General features: G+C 37.6%; 1 protein-coding gene across 6 annotated transcripts in view; it reads right to left on the minus strand.

Moving 5' to 3' along the window:
* Window positions 1–316: 316 nt before the first annotated feature.
* The window catches only part of Rbms1 (RNA binding motif, single stranded interacting protein 1), a 225,942-nt gene continuing 207,807 nt past the window's right edge, over window positions 317–18,451 (minus strand). For 2 of the 6 annotated variants that reach the window (XM_013029918.1, XM_013029956.1), the window contains exons 7-15: window positions 13,748–13,863; window positions 12,343–12,392; window positions 12,125–12,218; window positions 9,688–9,735; window positions 8,744–8,794; window positions 4,102–4,212; window positions 3,028–3,108; window positions 1,545–1,629; window positions 364–607 (exon numbers count right to left, since the gene is read on the minus strand). In XM_013029918.1, the coding sequence (XP_012885372.1) occupies window positions 1,552–1,629; window positions 3,028–3,108; window positions 4,102–4,212; window positions 8,744–8,794; window positions 9,688–9,735; window positions 12,125–12,218; window positions 12,343–12,392; window positions 13,748–13,863 (629 nt within the window). In that variant the 3' untranslated portion in view covers window positions 364–607; window positions 1,545–1,551. Of the gene's footprint in view, window positions 608–1,544; window positions 1,630–3,027; window positions 3,109–4,101; window positions 4,213–8,743; window positions 8,795–9,687; window positions 9,736–12,124; window positions 12,219–12,342; window positions 12,393–13,747; window positions 13,864–18,451 lie in introns of all 6 variants that reach the window. The other 4 variants (XM_013029927.1, XM_013029950.1, XM_013029944.1 and 1 more) reach the window with 4 other exon arrangements.

Raw genomic sequence — 18,451 nt, forward strand, 5'->3', positions numbered from 1 at the left:
ACTTCACACTACGTGGAAAGAAAAATGGGAAGCTAAGAAAAGACATGGACAGAAACATCGAGTGACAGGAACACTCGCACAGCAAGCACAAACACATGGGTGAAGTTGGACGGTTAAAACTTTAGAAAGCCTGTTTCATACAGCTGAAAAAAAAAACCACAAATTAAACACAAAATGAACAAAACTACAAAAATCCGGTCATGCACTTGGATAAGTCTTCATGGTCTTTGTGCATACCCAGAAAATTGAAGTTTTCTTTTTTTTTTCTCTCATTTTTTTCCTTTTTCTTTTCTTTTTTTTTCTTTTTTCTTTTTTCTTTTTTTTTGCATCATAACATTTGATAAAAATCTTTTTGTTTTTTTGTTTTTTTTGTTTGTTTTTTACTAAAATAAACCTGTTCAGGGGAACAGCTACTAGATGAATTTAAGGGTTTTATGCACCTTATAGAACTTATAGCAAAAATAGTTTTAGTTGATTTCATTATAAATAACATTTTCAAGAACCTGTGCAAAACTGTCAATAATTTCCTAAAGCACAATTGATCAGAAAAATCCATGATTGTTCAGCCTTCACACCCTTCTTCATGTAAGAGCATCCTTCTGTACACCTGAAAAGATGAAGAACAGATACTTTGGTAGACTGCGTATAACAGCAGATTTCCTTCTTGCTTTAAATAGACATGTGTTTGAGCAAGACTTTATTCATCACTGGTTGTAGAGTAGGAGATGTACATCCTGAAACTGAAGTAGTATTTTTCTTTCTTTTTGCATTACTAGGGTTTGAACGGAGGGCCCTGCACTTACTAGGCAGGTACTCCAAATGTGAGGCAAGCCCCCAGGCTTGAGGGGCAATTTCAATGCCTCGAGTTCTCTTTTCAAGTCTGGGACTCATACGAATGCTTTTCTTCAGTAAGAGGACCAGAGTCAGATTCATATGGCTCTCCAAACTGGCAGTACATGTGTTACCACCAAAGCAATCCAGAAGCCAGTCACACATAGTAGTTATTTTATAGCAATATCCATGGTAAAGCAAAAAGTTGGAAAATTTGAGAGTCAAGAAACAGCTGGGAAGACAATCTTTTGTATTTAAGGATACTGCCATTAAATCTAAACTCACAAATCAAGATCTAGCTAATCTTTTAAGACTGAGGTAACATGATATACTACAGGTCCTTTAGTTGATAAGTATCTGAGCATACAAGATAGGATACTTATGCAACTATTTTTTTAATACCTGCTATCCCGTGGTAATATAGATTTTATGTTTTGGGGGATAGTAAATATATATTTCGCTTCAATAATACTCAATATTCATTATTTTTAGGCAGAATGGTAAATCTGCAACTTCACACAATCATTGATTTTTTTTTTACATTTTAATAAGGTTCCTTTGCTTATAATTAAAGCAGGATGATCAAATCTGAGTCATTCTTTATATAATTCTCTATATAAATTTTTGAGGAAACCCAAAACAACAACAACAACAGAAAACATTAGACGTTGCTTGATGTTAGCCCCATGGTTATGGAGACCTTTCCCTCATACCTCACAGTTACTTATTAGGTTGAAAGGTATATGGAGAATGATCATTAGATGTCTCTACAGCCACCTGCTGTTGAGGACTTGCTTCCTACAATGAAACAGAATGGAAGAGACAGATTAGCAATGACAGCCAAACTCTGCTTCATAGACTGGATTGCATACCAGGGCATATACTTTAAACTCAAGCATATTAAGTGAGTTCCTTTATGTCATGTAGAGTTTTTTGTTTTTGTGTTTTTTTGATCATGGGGGCTGAACTCCGGGCCTGGGCGCTGTTCCTGAGCTCTTCAGCTCAAGGCTAGCGCTCTACCACTTGAGCCACAGTGCCACTTCCAGATTTTTTTCTACTTATGTGGTGCTGAGGAATTGAACCCAGGGTCTCATGCATGCGAGGCAAGCACTCTACCACTGAGCCAACTTCTCAGCCCTCACGTAAAGTTTTTAAGGCTTTGAATTAGCTGATATATGGTAGACCTATGGGACCGCCCTCTTTTAATGTTGACTTGTCTATTCTTATCCCCTGGGAACAGATGGCATGGTATGGTATGGAATCTAAGACATGGTACACATATACCTATATATGGTAGGGTCTAGAGTCGTATTTCATAATCAAACATATCAGTAGTTCTACAGTGAAAGAGGAATATTTTGCCTTGCCTACACAAGTTAGGCCTGGGTTTTGCCAAAGGCCAGGTTATTTTTTTCCTGTTTCCTAAAGTGGTTACAAAGGGAATTCGCATTTTCATAAATTTTTGGAGAGTTTTGCAATTGCAGATAAGTCCTTGTGGGTTCTGGTAACTGTTGTTGTGTAATGTTGCACAATTAGAAGCAATAATAATAAGCCACATTTCTATGGTCCTTCCTGGAAATGGAACTTCTGGTATCTGCCTACTGGGTGAGATCAACTGGATTTCTGAATTTCCTTGGAATTTTAAGGGTGCTTTACAGAAAAAAAAAATTTTTTCTGTCTAGTCACAATTCAGGTGATTGGATTTTCCCATACAGGTATCTTCCAAAATAAGAACTAAGCATGTTTAGCTATACCAATACCCTCTAGGAAACAGATGTGGTTTCTGTTATCCCTACTACATGACTGAAATACTGGCTTTTCTTATTAAGTATTTGAATTATGATTATTTTTGTTATTCTTATTAATACTAACATAATCTCCTTAGTACTGGGACTGCAAACTGCAGTTTTATCTTAATGTTCCTGTATCATTTTGGGGTAACAATAAAGAGGCTATGAGATATACTCAAGATTAGAAAACATTTGGAGAGTCTTAGGCATGCAATCTAGATAGTATACTCTCTATGAGGAGAATTCTATTTTGTAACTGAAAACACTTTCTAGGTGAATACTCCTGGTACAGGTAATTCTTCATGCAAATGTTTGACTGTTGCTAGATTTTGCTTTGGGTTCTACTGAATTTACCCATTTCTTAAGCTAAGCACTGCCAGAATGGCCTTTGGATGCCCGTACCAACCTCGACAGGAACTGCCGTCGTCTGCATGTGTGTGTACTGTGGCAGGTAGGCTCCTTGCATGGCTGATGTCGCAGGCATGTACTGAAAAAAAGAAGGCAGTCAGGAGGGGCAGTGGTAAGCCACAAAAAATGCAGAGTACCCGGGGAATTTGAGAAGAAACTCAAATGAGCTCTCCTTAGTTAGCATATACAAATGTGTCACATGGAAGGTGAAGTCCAAGTTTTCAGCTTTTCTAATTTGTCAAAATAAAAATCCCATGTTTCAGCCAGGCATCAGTGGCTCGTGTCTGTGATCCTTGCTGCTCAGGAGGCTGGGATCTAAGGATTATGGTTCAAAAGCCAGCCAGGGCAGGAAAGTCTGGGAGTCTTTTATCTCCAACTAAAAAACAGGACGTAGAGCTGTGGCTCAAGTCGTAGAGCAGTCTTGAGCAGGGACAATGTCTGAGTTCAAGCCCTATAACCAGCATGCACATGCATGTGCATGCGTGCACAAAAGCGTGTGTGTGCATGCGTACACACACACACACAGAATCCACAAGAAGGGAAGACTGTACTGTCCTTTGCTCTTTAAGGATACTGTGGACACAGGCTGAATCAAATGCCCATTGCTTATAACCGAAACTCTATCATCAGCCTCCAACCTGGAATCTGATCTAGTATCAGTTCAACCTACTACCCACCCAATCTCCTGGATTCCAGTGAAATAATTCACCACCAGGGTAATGATTCAGTGCTTCCAAATTTGGCAAAAAGAATAGTGAAAAAAGTATTTCCTGTCTTTTTCAGCACTAATCACCTTTATCTTTTACTTGCTGAGTTGCAGGCTTTAGACACTGCTTATAAAATCTATATATGGGCATGTGTGGGTGCTACATTTTGGCAAAGGAGAGTTGACATTCAGCCGATGAATGAAAATGTCTGGCTATTTACTTTGTGGAAGGCAATGTGGGCAGGGAAGAGGGACCAGATACCATCTTTGTCATCCCTGAGTGCACAATTTGATAGAAAAGATTCAGGCAGTATTAATTGATGCTCCTCTGTCTGCACAGACACATGATATTAATTTGCCACCTACTGTTCCGGTGCTGCCTAGGGAAAGATGACTCATCTGCTGGGCCAGGGGGCTGATCATAGATGCCGGCTGTAGTGACATGGTATGCTCCATTGAGGGAGTTAACACAGCGCCCTAGAGAGGTGAGACAAGAACAACTCAGACAAGCTGAAGGAGCTACCTTTTACAAGAGAAATCCTTTTGTTTGCTAAAGCATATGAAGCAAAAATAATTTCTCTTAAACTTGGAAGTGGTATCACAAACAATTTCCTAAAACCTTCCAGATGACTTTTCCTGAGGCTTCATAAGCATCTGAGGGGAAATAGTTTGTTGTCACAAAGGCCACAAACATCCCTTAATTAAGCTAAGCTCCAGCAGGAGGAGCTGCGACAGGAAATAAACTGGGATGTCTGTTGGCTGGCGAGAGCTACAATACGCCTTCTTAAAAAAAGACCAGGTTTTTTTTTTTCTTTTAAAAGAACTACAAAACAACATGACCAATATGGTGATTCGTTTAAAAAATATTCTACACAAGTCACTTGGTTCAAGGTGTAAGTTGTTAGCATCAAGAGTATGTTCTTCATTTACTGTCTTTCTCAGAAGTTTATTATTGGTGTGCCCTTGGGAGAGAGGCCAGTTCGGGCAGGCTGAATAATTCTACCCTAGTTTCATGTTCTTTTTTTAAAAAGTTTAAAAAATGTTGGTTATTAAAAATGTATTTAAGAATGAAGAGGAGAAGAGGGGGAAGAATGCAGTGAAGAATTCAATGTATATACTGCAAAATTCAAACATGTAAGGCAAGGGGTGGGTGTGTGTGGATGAGAATGTTGAAGGGGGTGACACTGACCAAGATGCATTGTATTTATAGACTACTTTGTTAAATGACACCTCCTTTGTACAACTACTTAAAGATAATTAATTAAAAAACAAGAAAAAAGGAAAATAAACTGGGTGCCAGGGCTCATGCCTGTAATCCTAGCTACTCGAGATCTGAGGATCGCAGTTCAAAGCCAGTCCAGGTAGGAAAGTCTGTGAGCCTCTTATGTCCAATAAACCATCAGAAAAACTGGAAGTGGTGTTGTGGCTCAAGTGATAGACTTGAGCTGAAAAGCTCCAGAGTTCAAGCTCTACCATCAACAAAGAAAAAAAAAAGTAAACTAGAGAGGAAAGGAATAAAAAGTACAATCACCCATATTCCAGCCTGTAAATAGAACCAGTATGTATGACCAACACTGGGTACTTCTGCTGGAGTTCTAGACTCTTTATGCACATAGCCAGCCTACAGTCAGAGAACATGAAGACATTTCATATTTGGGGATGTGACATTAATTTAGTATTATATTTAAACATTAACTTATTGAAAGCTGTGCCATTACCAGTATTAGGTTGTGATACATTCATTGTATAAACCAAAATTCAGTCAATTGTGATTGTATCTTTGAGTTGTATAATTTTTCCTACAATGCTCAATAGGAAATGTACTCATTACCTTGCTCATGTAACTGTAACTCCTCTGTACAATATTTTTACAATAAAAAATGTATCAAAAAATGTTCTATGGACTTGACCATTCCTCTTCACTTTTGCCATCGCCTGATTTCCAGAGAATGCAATGTTCTAACACTCCACAAATGGTACTACATGCTTGTTATCACTGTAGCTACTATAACCTTAAGTGTACTGTTATTTATCAAGAATTAGATATTCAACTGAGGGCAGGGATGGATGTGAACATACTTTATAATTGTGGCTTAAACCAACCAGTTTGAATCTGAATGGCAAAAGGCATTGGACTCTCGGATCAAAACTTTCTGCTAATATTCTTCATGTCCTCTCAGACATGAAATGAAAAGAACTGTCTTCTAAAAGTTGTCAAAAAAGAAAGATACATTTCATTTTTATTGTTTATCATCAAAAATAATAGAGTAACATAAAAATGACTCAGAAGCCCAGAATGTAGAGGAATTTCCTGATCCTGTTTTTCACATTCCCTCACACTATCTGTAGGATGGTAATTTACTAAGACAAACCCAAATTAAAAATGCGTTGATTTCCAGTATTCCAAAATAGGGCAGCATCAAGTTGTCAGAGACAGAGATTGCTATGGTTATGTGTGGGCCAAATGACTCTTAGAACAAAATTAGATCATATTATTTTGTTATGCATACATGTGTGGGTATGTGTAGATATGTGGATATGTGTGCAAAAGTAGATACATGTACAAATGATCATATATGCATAAATACATATGTCATCAGAGAAGTCTTGTGTTGCATGTTTTATTTGCTTAAGAGAAGTCACATGCTCAGAGCTTCTTATCTTTAGATTATTTCACACACACAGTTTTACATTGCTTAGTACCTACTTTAAGAGGAATACTTAAGTGAATTCCTGTCTTATATAAGGCCAAGAGTTCTTTTACTAAGTAATCCATCAATTTTTTAGAAATATTGTGAACTGTCTTGCTTATCTTTTTGTTCTGGTTACTAGAAAACTTAGGCCTTCTCATGGCAAGTATGCAGGTCACTGTGAACATTCTTTTTTTTTTTTTTTTGCTGGTCATGTGGCCTGAACTCAGGGCCTGGGCGCTGTCCCTCAGCTCTTCAGCTCCAGGCTAGCACTCTAACACTTGAGCCACAGTGACACTTCCGGCTTTTTCTGCTTATGTGGTGCTGAGGAATCGAACCCAGGGCTTCATGCATGTAAGGCAAGCACTCTACTACTGAGCTACCTTCCCAGACCCATTGTGGACATTCTTAGCTTGGTTTGTGACCCTGTTCTCTTAGTTTACAACTTTTAAACTCCTGCTTTAACTTAACAAACTAGCTTTGAAAACACATTAAATAATAAGGTGAAGTAGAATTAATATTAGAAGAAGAGTACACTGCCTCAAACAGAATGTACTTTATTTTCAATATTTAAAAAAGTATTAAAAAAAAAGGAAGGGGTAACATTGGTTGACAAGTCATGTACTCATTACCTTACTCGTGTAACTGTAACCCCTCTGTACAGCATCTTTACAATAAAATAAAACTAAAAAATTATTATCTTTAAGTAGTTGTACAAAGGGGTTTCAATTCAACTTATCAGTTTATGACTAATATACATCTTGATCAATGTCACCCTTTCCATCCTCCTCTCTCATATCTTCCAAACCCACTCATCCCCTGTATTCATTCATCCTTCCTTCACCATTCATCTGCCCTTCCTCCCCTTGGACATGTCCCTCATCCCACAACACATATTCTGGCTCTATACTATTCATTTTGTTGAACTGTAAGTTATTTCCCCTGTATACACCATACTTCAGTCAATTTGTGTTTATGCATATGATCCTATATGTCTTCATATGTTTGAGATTTAGCTCCCTGAGCCTGACTTAATTCACGTAATAGTCCATTCATTTCCCTGCAAATGGCATATTATTCTTCCTGATGGATGAGTAAATTCTTATAATGTATAACATATACATTAAAATATATTTTAATATATATAATTATAGTTATATAACAAAATTCATGTTATATATATTATGAAATATTTATTTCATTTCTATATACTATATATACTTTTACAGTGTGCTTTTATACAGTGTAAAATATATATTTCATTTATATAATGTAAGGTCTTCCCCGGGCCATGCAGACCCTGTGCAGACACCTCCCTACCTCTTGGCTAAGTTTCTGCTGAGCATTTGTGATACCTAGATAACTGGCACACCTGGAAGCAGTCACCTCCCCTCCTGCTCACATCCTGGGCCGCCCTTAGTCATCCCTCCCATCCGATTTGTCCCAGGCCCTGAGGTCGTATCTGGATCCAGTGTGGCCACATCTTTTGCCCACCTGGCCATACCTCTTCCCATCCCTTGCTTAAATAAGTCCTGGCCGAGGGGTGGGCCTCTTTATCATGTATGGCAGGGGCAGCAGTTCAGTAAATAAACTTCTTTTCCTGCCTAAATACCACGTGGTGTTCTCTTTATCGGCAACCCAATGAAACCTACCTTACATATAATATAAAATATATAATGTATTTACTTATATATAATATGTATAGTATACAATATATATTTTATTTATGTAATACATTATTTATATATCACAGCTTATTGATCCACTCATCCACTGTACATCAACTGGGCTGTTTTATAACTTGGTTATTGTGAATAGTGAAGCAATAAACATGGGTGTGCAAATGTCTTTGCTGTATCTTGATGTGGAATCTTTTGGATCATAGCCCAAGCATGGTATTGCTGGCTCATGGGGGTAGTGTTATGTTTAGTGTTTTAGAAATTTCCAAAGTGCCTTCCATACTGGTTGCACTAGTTTATACTTTCACCAGCAATGTAATAGAGTTCATTTTCCCTACATCTCTGCCAGCATTTCTTGTTGGTATATTCTTGATGATGGCCATTTTTATGGAGTGTGATGAAATCGCAGTAAAAAAAAAAGAATGAATTTTATGCCCTTAAGAGCAAATTTCAATTCAGGTTTAGTACAATTTTGTTTTAAGACAAAGGTGAGTGGAAGTTTGGCAATGAACCTATATATTTTCATACTCTATACTTAAACCTTCTCAAATTCTGTACCACCTCTGGCAGAGGGTTTTAACTCAGAAAGCATACATAGCTTAATGGCAGTACACAAAGCTGTTAAGATAAGAAACTTACAGGGTGCTGTAGGATATATGGTTGAGGTTGCATCCAAGAAGGACTTTGCACCTGGAAAAGGGAGGATTTTGAAAGAAACATTCATTCCCACTGTAATAATTATCTAGTTCTCTAGAAATCTTACTAATCGTGTTATATATCTACAGAAGGAAAATAAGGAAACAATACTATCAATGATTAAAAAGATTAAGACAGTTAGAATTCTTGGCAAACTGGTCACTCTGAATGGGATAGAATGATTATGTAGAACCAATTTCTATTTGCCCTCTCAACAAGTATTTACTGAGTATCAGACACCAAAGAGAAAAAGGTGAACTCAAGAAGGGCTCCCACCCTCAGGAAATTTGTTGTCTAAGCAAGGGAGAAAAAAATCTAAACAAATCAAATAATTAGTAGAAAATGTTACAATCAAGGTATGGACAGGTGCTTTATAAGGAAAACAGATGAATGAGGATTAGTTCCAGCAAATCTTATTAAAAACTAACCCTCAAAGTATGTAATCATTTAATAAGAATCAGGAAATACAATATCTCTTTGATAAACAGGAAATGAGGCTTCAGAAATCTTGTATGAAAGTCAATTTCTAGTTAGAAAAAAATAAACATCTGAAATTCAGATTTTGGAAATTAAACTTTGGTAACTAGATCTTGACATCTACAGTTAAAAGGGCATCCACATGGTTGACCCCTCAACTGAGAAGTAAGATGTGAGAGTCAGGCTAGGTGGCCAAAAACAAAAGCATGTTTAGTCTGCCACTCAAGATCACTTCAGTCCATGTTCTGATGCCCAGGGCTTTCCAGGACCTATGAAATTTGAAAACAAGTCTTGATTTCCAATTCTTAATAACAAAGCCCTCGTGTTGCCTATTCCCTAGTGTTAACTTCAGAGGTTCTATAAAGAGGATATGGGGAAGAGTCATGGGGGAAGAATGCATTGTGATTTACCTTGATAGCAGAGCCCCGATACTTGTTTTCTCTGGTTTCCTTTGCCACCTAAGGCAGACCAAAGTTAAGTGCTTCTGCCTTGTTAACATTTCAGTTATCTGGACTGTAGCCTTTCCATTGGGGTATTGGTGGTTTCTTGCAGATGCCAATTTCTCCAATCCAACTGCATAAGTATATGGTGGTTTAGTGGAGAACGGCCCACCCCAACTTGAGTGAAGGGTCCTCACTGGGTAAAGCATGTGAGGTAAGCAGTTCCTTACTGATCCCAACTTAGTCCAGGTATTCCCCATTTTTTTATGCATCAGTGATCTTAATTGTTATTGCTTCTAGCACTATGAGATTAGGGAGCTATGACATCTAATCTAGTTTTCTTCTTTAAGCAGCAAATCAGCTGCTTATATTTCTATTTCTCAATGTTCCCTATTGACAACATCTATATTCTATTAACTCTCGACCTCTTTAAGGCCACAGATCTCTTTGAAAACCTGTTGAAAGAAATAGATTCCCCACCCCACCCCAAACAAGTTGCACATCCATTAACAACATATTGCAAACAAGAGGGATCATAGATTATTTAAAGCTCATCCATGACCCTACCTGTCCCTGAACATAGGGGTTTAAGAATCCATCTGAGAGGCCATGGCAGTGAGCATCAGGCAAATGGAATGAAATTCCACATGGATCTTAGAAAAATACAGGATGCCCAGGAGAGGAAATCAGACCTTTGAAATGATATATTGTTTCCAGTTAGCTATATCAAGTTGATTACCAACACTGGCCTTCTAAATTTTTATTCTATTAAATGATTCTGAAATGAACATTACTTTTATATTAAAAGGGAAAGAAGGTAGTAGAGATATAGTTTAATAGTGGAAATATCTATAGCAACGTATGTTGAAATTATACGCTATCTCGCATTTGCCCAAGAACAAGTTTAAACTTGCCCCTAATTTTAGAGATTTATAAATATCAAATATTTCTAAACTCAGATAATTAAAGATTATCTTTTAATAACAGACACAGGAATTGTTTTGGGGAAAATGCTCTACAGTAGATCTTAGTATTACAGAATCAAGGAAAAGATAGGAATCTGAAGTCTAAACAACCAAAGAAGCATTAACTAAATAATTATTATGCCCTAAGGATTGAATTGACGCACCAGAATAAGCAATTCAGCTTAGAGAGAGTAAAGAAAAGAAAAGGAGTGACAATTCAGAAGAAGGATGAAAGAACCTAAAAGCTGAGAGAAGCAGTGAATACTAATTGTAAATTTCAGTTTCAGTACATCTAATGGCTCTTTGTTATTCAAAGCTATTTATTTTCATATTTTTGTGACAGAAACCAGCTGATACTGGCTTAAGTTAACCATCCCATTATGGAAAAATATAGTTAATGTATAATGATGATGACAATCATACTGAATGCTAATAACATCACTGAGTGCTAATGAGCTATGAGTGATATGTAGAACTTTACATATTCTCATTTAGTTGTTGTAACTCTCTTAAGTTTATGAGATAGCAACTATTACTATTCTCATTTTAAAGATGAGGAAACTGAGGCTTTGTTAGATAACATAGCTAGGAGATTATATTGTGGTGCTCTTACTCCAGAAATTAGGACTATTATATCTAATTCAGTTGTTTTAAAAACAAGAATGCAAAAAAGTTTAGTCAACAGGGTCTCAACAGTCATCAGAAGAGACTTTTCCTCCCTCATGCTAGTGGCTGTACTCTGTTATAACACTTTCCTGGAGGGAGATAGGGGCTCAGGCCTGGTTGAGGGACTCTGACACAGGAGGAAAAAAATCATATAGGCCACTGTGTGCTCAATACTGCCCTAGTGTTGTGACACATGCTTAATAAGGTGCTTTGGTTCTCAGTTGGGAATTTATTTTAAGGTAGAGACTCCTTAAGAAAACAACCAGAACAGGGGAGTTGTCTCTTTGTTGTTGGGGAGGAGTCCCTAATCTTAACTGTATCACTTAACTGTATCTTAGGAGAGACTTATGCGTACTGTCAGGTTTCTTGTTCTTGTATCAGTTCCTGCTGATGATCAGACAGAAGTTTGGGTCCACATCTATTTTGCATTTTGCCTAATGGCAATTCTCTTCAAGTCTGCATTTTGGGGACATATGGTATCCAAAAGCAGGGCTCAGGGTAGAGGAAGTGTGTGGGTTTATCTCAACTACTAAACTGCTATGCAAGGACTGACATGGAACAAACACTTAATCCCTGGCTTTGTAGTCTCCTATATGCAAAAGCAAATCATTCTGTCAAACAAAAAAGAAGCTTATTCTATACTGGGTATCCAGGCTGCATAAAACCTGACTTAAATTTCATCAGACCCTGTTCAGAATTTTGAGACAAATCAAAACGCAGCAGAGATTCATGATGCACAAGTTGTTACACTGCTGACATATCCTAAAGGTACAAACCTGGTAGGCAGATACAGGAGATGCAATGTAGGGTGTAAGAGAAGTTTGAGTGATCATTCGGTTTGTAGCAATACTGTATGGTGAAGGATAAAATCTAGAACAAACACAAAAGCCTTTATTAAGTAATCCTAGAATGGAATAATTCATGGAAAAAATGTCTGTTTTTTTTCCACCTTCATTTTCCCTCAAGCCATTATGTATTTGTATAAATGACATACCCATTCTGTATAGCAGCTGTAGTTGGGTCATAAGTGAGTGTCATTCCAGCCTATAGGAAGGAAAAGGAAGTGTGAACATTCATTTGGAAAGGCATGATTCTAAAGTTCCATTTCTGACAGTCATTGCAGTCCAAGACAGTAATAATAGCAATTGATAAAACTGGGAGTTTCTGTTAGGCACATGTAATTGTAAATTCAGGAAAAGAATTAAGCCCTAGACCTGTGCAGTCCCATATGGAAGCTATTAGACACACGGAGTTATTGAAAATTAAATAGAAAATCCAATCTCTAGTGAAGTAGCTAAATTTCAAGTCGTTGAATGGCCATATGTAGCTAGTGGTTATCAATGCATAACACAAATTCTAGAACATTTTTCTCCAGACATTCCCAGACCTGTATTTTTTTTTAATATCACAATTCATTGAAAACAAATATAGAGAAGTCAAGGCCCAATTTATGTGCGTGCATGCGTGTTTGTGTGTGTGTGTGTGTGTGTGCGCGCGCGCACGCTCACGCGCATGCCATTCCTGAAGCTTAAACTCAGGGCCTGGGTGCTGTCCTTGAGTGCTTTACCACTTGAGCCACAGATCTACTTCTGGTGTTTGGGTGGTTAATTGGAAATCAGAGTCTTAAGGGCTTTCCTGTTAAGGCAGACTTCAAGCTGTGATCATCAGGATCTCAGCTGCTTGAATAGCTAGGATTACTGGTGTCCAGCAAGGCCTAGTTTTTTACTAAGAAATTGAAGGGTGTTTTTTTTTCCCCTCAAGAAACTATTCAAAAGAATAAGCTTAAAAACTTTTAATTAAAAATATATTATTTTACCATTATTTACTTTTCCCTTTACTTGTGTTAGTATTGAGGCTTGAATTCTAGGCTTCATGTTCTCCTTTAGCTTTTCCCTCAATGCTGGCACTCTACCACTTGAACCACAATCACACCTCCACTTCAGCTTTTTGATTTTTAATTGAATCTAGCTTTGAACTGTGACCCTCAGATTTCAGCTCCTAAGCAGGATTACAGGTGTGTGCTGCCAGCATCTAGCTTAGACTGTATCTTGAATACTATAAATGTAAACTCACCTAAAAGAATACATCTAAACTGGGACAAAAAGAGAAAACTTCAAAACACTGTTGCATTTTTATAGCAATATAGAATCCTATTACTTATGTGTATCTATTGCTGGCAATCCAAGTTAGTTCCCACCATAGTCCCATCTGTCCAAATGGGAATCCTTTCTTAGCACCATATATATACATTGGGAAGAGTTTAAACCTGACATCTTTAGAGTTATAATCTACCAGTGGAAGGTTTAATCCTGGCACCTATTTCTGAAATGTCATAGCCAAAGCAAGTCACCTTTCGTGTAACTTTTGTGTAATACTCACAGTTTCAAGAAAGGACTTACAAGTCTCACCTCTCCTTCTCTGTGCCATGGTCTTCCATTAGGGATGTATTTGTTTGGGTTCTGTCGCTTCTTCTGTCCTCCATCTGCAAACTTGCACAATAAAGGTTCTGTAGGAGCTGAGTAAACAGGAAAAATAATATAAAACCCAAATTAGATATGTGTGCTGATGACAAAATGGAATGAAACATTGTGTGTGTGTGTGTGTGTGTGTGTGTGTGTGTGTGCAGGTGTGCCAATCCTGAGGCTTGAAGTCAAGGTCTTGGAATTGTCACTTAGCCTTTTTGCTCAAGGCTAGTGCTCTATCACTTGAGCAACAACTCCACTCCTGTCTTTTTGCTTGTTAATTTCAGATGAGATTCTTATAGATTTCTCTGACTTGGCTGGCTTGGACCAATGGTCTTGAAAGCAATCTTATCTTCCTGAGTATCTAGGATTACAGGCATGAGCCACAGGGACTCAGTTGTACACTAGCTTTTTAAGTTAGGGAAAAAGAAGACTGATTGTATATTTTTTCCATGAATATTTTTGGTGAGTGGCTAGTGATGGAATTTTAGTGGGCTCAGAATAAAAATGTAAAAAGCACTAGAATGAACAAGAAGATTGCTTTGGTTTCTCAACAGAGGATGGTTCACCAATATTCAAGTCCCAGGATAGGTGTATGTATGCATGTGTATGTGTGTGTGTGCGTGTGCACGCGCATGCACACAGACAGAGCTACTGTAGCTTCCCAGAGAGTCCTCCACTTCTCACAGTGAGTCTCAACCCCTTGTACTGGCTCATACCTTGTTTTTACTTAGAACATATGTAGTATTTACTTGTGACTATGGCTACTGTTTGGTGTCTGGTCCTTCTCTACTTCATCATTGTGGAATCCCAGTGCCTAAAGAACTAGTGCTTTACAGGTGCCTTTTACATACTGATTGACTCAATGAATGAATAAAAATAGCTGTCATTTTTAAAATGTGAGTAAATACAGTAGTAAATAATAGCCATCATAAGGAAACTGAAAATACTTGCTCCCTGGTTTAAATTTTCCTGGGCTGTAAACCCTCTCACTTGGTGTTGCTTTACTATCGGTCCACTTCAATATGATCCAAAAAAAAAAAAAAATCCAAGGAACAAGCCTGGCAAAAGATGCAGACTCTTTTTTACAATAAATATATGTTTAAGAAAAGATGTAGATTCATTTAAAAGATCTCTGCTCCTTAGGGTTAAGGTTAACTGGGCATCTGTAACTTTCCCTTTTCTTTGCTGTTCTATTATGGAAACAGCAGTGCATTTCTGGCATTTGTACATTTTCCTGTAGTTAGGAAAATGTACAATAATGTAATAAAGGCACTCACACCTTACCTTCCTGTCTGGTTCCTACACTTGGTCTTTTGTCTACTGTAGAACTGTGATTACTGCTTTCAAGTTCGGTTTCAAAGTTAAATAACCATGAAGAGAAAAATATTACTTGTGGAAAATTTACTCCTTTCTCCTTTGCCTCTTATTATCCTAATTCATCTCTTATTTTATATCACTATTACCCACCCACTAATGACAGGGTAGAGCAATAGTGTCTCTTTACACTTCTCTGCCAACAAAACAAGACAAAACATAGAGCTGTAATTCTTCTCAGTGCAGATGAGCTGTTGGTTGGCACCGTCTTCTCTCCCTGGGGTGAGCTCTTCTCAAGGGATGGGTTGGCATAGGAATACCTTTTGAATGGCACTTCTGAATGGGTATGCTATGGTTTGGATGTGGTTCATATGTTGGAAGCTTGGTCCATATTGAGAGGCATGCCTCTTAAGGAATAAAGGTGGTTGACATGAGAGCCTGAATTCTTATAGAATGAGACCAACCTCCACACTTCTCTCTGGTTTTGCCTTAAATGCCACCTGCTATGTGGTCCTCATCAGAACTAAGATGATGCCAACACCCTATCCTTGAACCTCCAGAATTCTGAGACTAAATAATCTTTTCTGTATAAAACCACCAGAATAAGGTATTTTGTTATAGCAATAAAAACGGACGAATATATCAGATGTGAAGAAGAAAACAGGTGTCTGGTGAGAGTAGCAGTAAGCTATGGCCTCTATCACTTACAAAGTATCTCATTATTTACCTTCTGATGCCAACCCATCACCTGGCTTTCCTGAAAAAGGAACTTTCATGTAAAACAAACTATATATGATCAAAGATGGCCTGAGGTCAAACCCTAGAATGAAACTAAACTATCGGTCCCTTCAGAAAACATGCTCACTAAGTATTTTCTATGTCCACCAACAATTGCAGAAGGTAAATAAGTAGGAGGAATAAAGAAATAAAGTTTTCCACTTGCTGATGGTCTTTTTAATTCCACAACTCGACCATTAATGTTCAGATGGAAGCTAGGACTAAGAATACACTATCCAATAAGAAGCAGATAAAGAATAAATGCTTCTGAGAGTAAGATCTTATTACAGCTGGAATTCCATTAAGTAATTACCTTTTTTAGGAAGCAAAGAAAATTTTGCTTAAAACTCCAACAGTGGATATTATCTAATCCCTAGGGTCAATAAGTATGCAAGACCTGTGGATGGCCAGGAAGGGAGGAGTACTGTGTGGGTGACATTGGGTTGGGAGATACCTTGCTGTGAAAGGACAAATCAAGAACTCAGAGGGAAAGGCAAGATCTCACTCTGTACAGATCTGGAAAGGTCCTTGTAATATTGAGTACTGCATTCTTCAGTGACATTTGAGCTACATAATCCCTTAAGTCATGAAAGCACATAAGCCCTGAGGAGCTAGCACTTTATGAGTCTTCAGTATAAGGAGACACTTCTGTCTAGAGGCTTTATGTAAACTACTTTTTACACTTAGCTCAGTGAGTGGTATCAACTATTTTTCTCCATTAATATAACTTTTTCCAGAGAAAGCAAGCCACCAAGTTGGATATATTCTGGAAGTTCACCTCAACACCCTGGTATACAGATAAGCTCAATCTTCACTGAAGGCCCCGTATCCCTATCCAGAGATGATGTCTTCGCAATACATGGTCCTTCATCTGGACTCTGTCTTGTTAAAGAAAAAGAAATCTCAGGTTGCAGCAAAGCCTGCTAAAATATATAGTAAGGTTTTGGTAAATATCAGGTGACTAAATGATGGTATGTTTGTAAATACATCATTTAAAACCAAGAAAATGGCATAGAATGTACTAGCATCTTTCAAAGTCAAATTGTATTTACTGCATTGTTCTATATATTGCCATTAAGACAGTTTTCTTCTAAAAGCAAAAAAAAAGTTAAGCAGTTATAGTAGTGTGTGTACTGGCAGGTGTAATTTATCTTAGGCATACAATTTACTTTAAAGAATTGTAAGCAGTAGGAATGTCATGTTGTTTATATAGCTCATAGCCCCTTGTTTCTGAGACTAGGAGTGCAAGCAAACAATCCTAACAGCTTCTTTCCTCTCTGATTTCCTTTTGGTTTTTTCAGCCAAAGGTTTTGTTGAGTATATTCATAATGAAGGATATATGAAAACCAGTTTTACCATGGTGGATAAATTACAATCTTTGTTTCAATGGGGTTTGTAGTTCAGTGAGAAGAGTGTACCAATCTCACAAAAACCCACTCATTTATAGGGAAGAGAGAGTTTTCCTCTTGTACTGGTTTTAATCAGAATGCTACACAGAAGCAAAATATGGATGCAAGAGCAGTTGGTGCTATTTACAATTGCTGCTTCCTTCATTTGGAGGGCATTACAAAATCTTACAGCAGTACATTATTAATGTTTTAATTATTATAAAATTGTCCATGTTTTCTAGGAATTTCAGAGAGCAAGAGGATATAATTTATTGGCCACTTGATTGAAACTTTATTATATCTTATTGTAATTTATTAAAACTCACACTTAACCTGATGCTGAATAAAGGCCAGATGATTTCAGTTAGATGTTTTGGGCAGAAAAACAAACGTATGATTCATTCGTTTATTTTTGTGCCAATAGTGGGGCTTGAACTTACAGCCTCATACTCTCATCTGGCTTTTTCACTCACAGTTAAGTACCCTGTGACTTGAGCCACATTTCCACTTTGGGCTTTTTGCTGGCTAACTGGAGATGACCCTAGGATTTTTCTGCCCAGTCTGGCTCTGAATCCTGATCCTCAGATCTAAGCCTCTTGAATAGCTAGGATTATAGGCATGAGACATTGGCATTAAGCTAGCTCACTTATTTTTGAGTGTATGTACCAGCTTGTTACAAAATGAGAGGTCCTCGTTTAATTTTCCTTTCCTATGGCTTGTTTCAAACTAGGAGGTGGTGCATGGTTTGTTTTGGGGAGCCGGATACATGGATTGAAGAGTGAGGCTGGAGAGATAGTGTGTGATGCTGGCTTGTTCTACCGTACAGACCTTCAGCTGACCTACTTGATTGTGTTTTAGAAGCGAGATTCTAGGGTAGAAAAGGAAGTGTCAAATACTAGTACTATGGCTAAAAACAATAGCCATGTTTGGGTATATTAGCAAATTAGTATGTAATATTCTTCTTTTCTTCATTACCAACTCTGCAATTACTTCAGTTATGCCCAAAGGTAAAGAGTTCAGAGAAGTGATTTGCAATTTAAAATATATTCTTAGGCTAGAGTGATTAAAAAATTTACACAAATTACCCCAAATCAATTTTTTCCCCAAACCTATGGGGTGTTCTAGGCTAAAGGTCTTTTGATTAAAAGTAAGCCACAGA

The sequence above is a fragment of the Dipodomys ordii genome, unplaced genomic scaffold (assembly GCF_000151885.1).
Source record: "Dipodomys ordii isolate 6190 unplaced genomic scaffold, Dord_2.0 Scaffold5, whole genome shotgun sequence".
Taxonomy (NCBI): Eukaryota; Metazoa; Chordata; class Mammalia; order Rodentia; family Heteromyidae; genus Dipodomys; species Dipodomys ordii.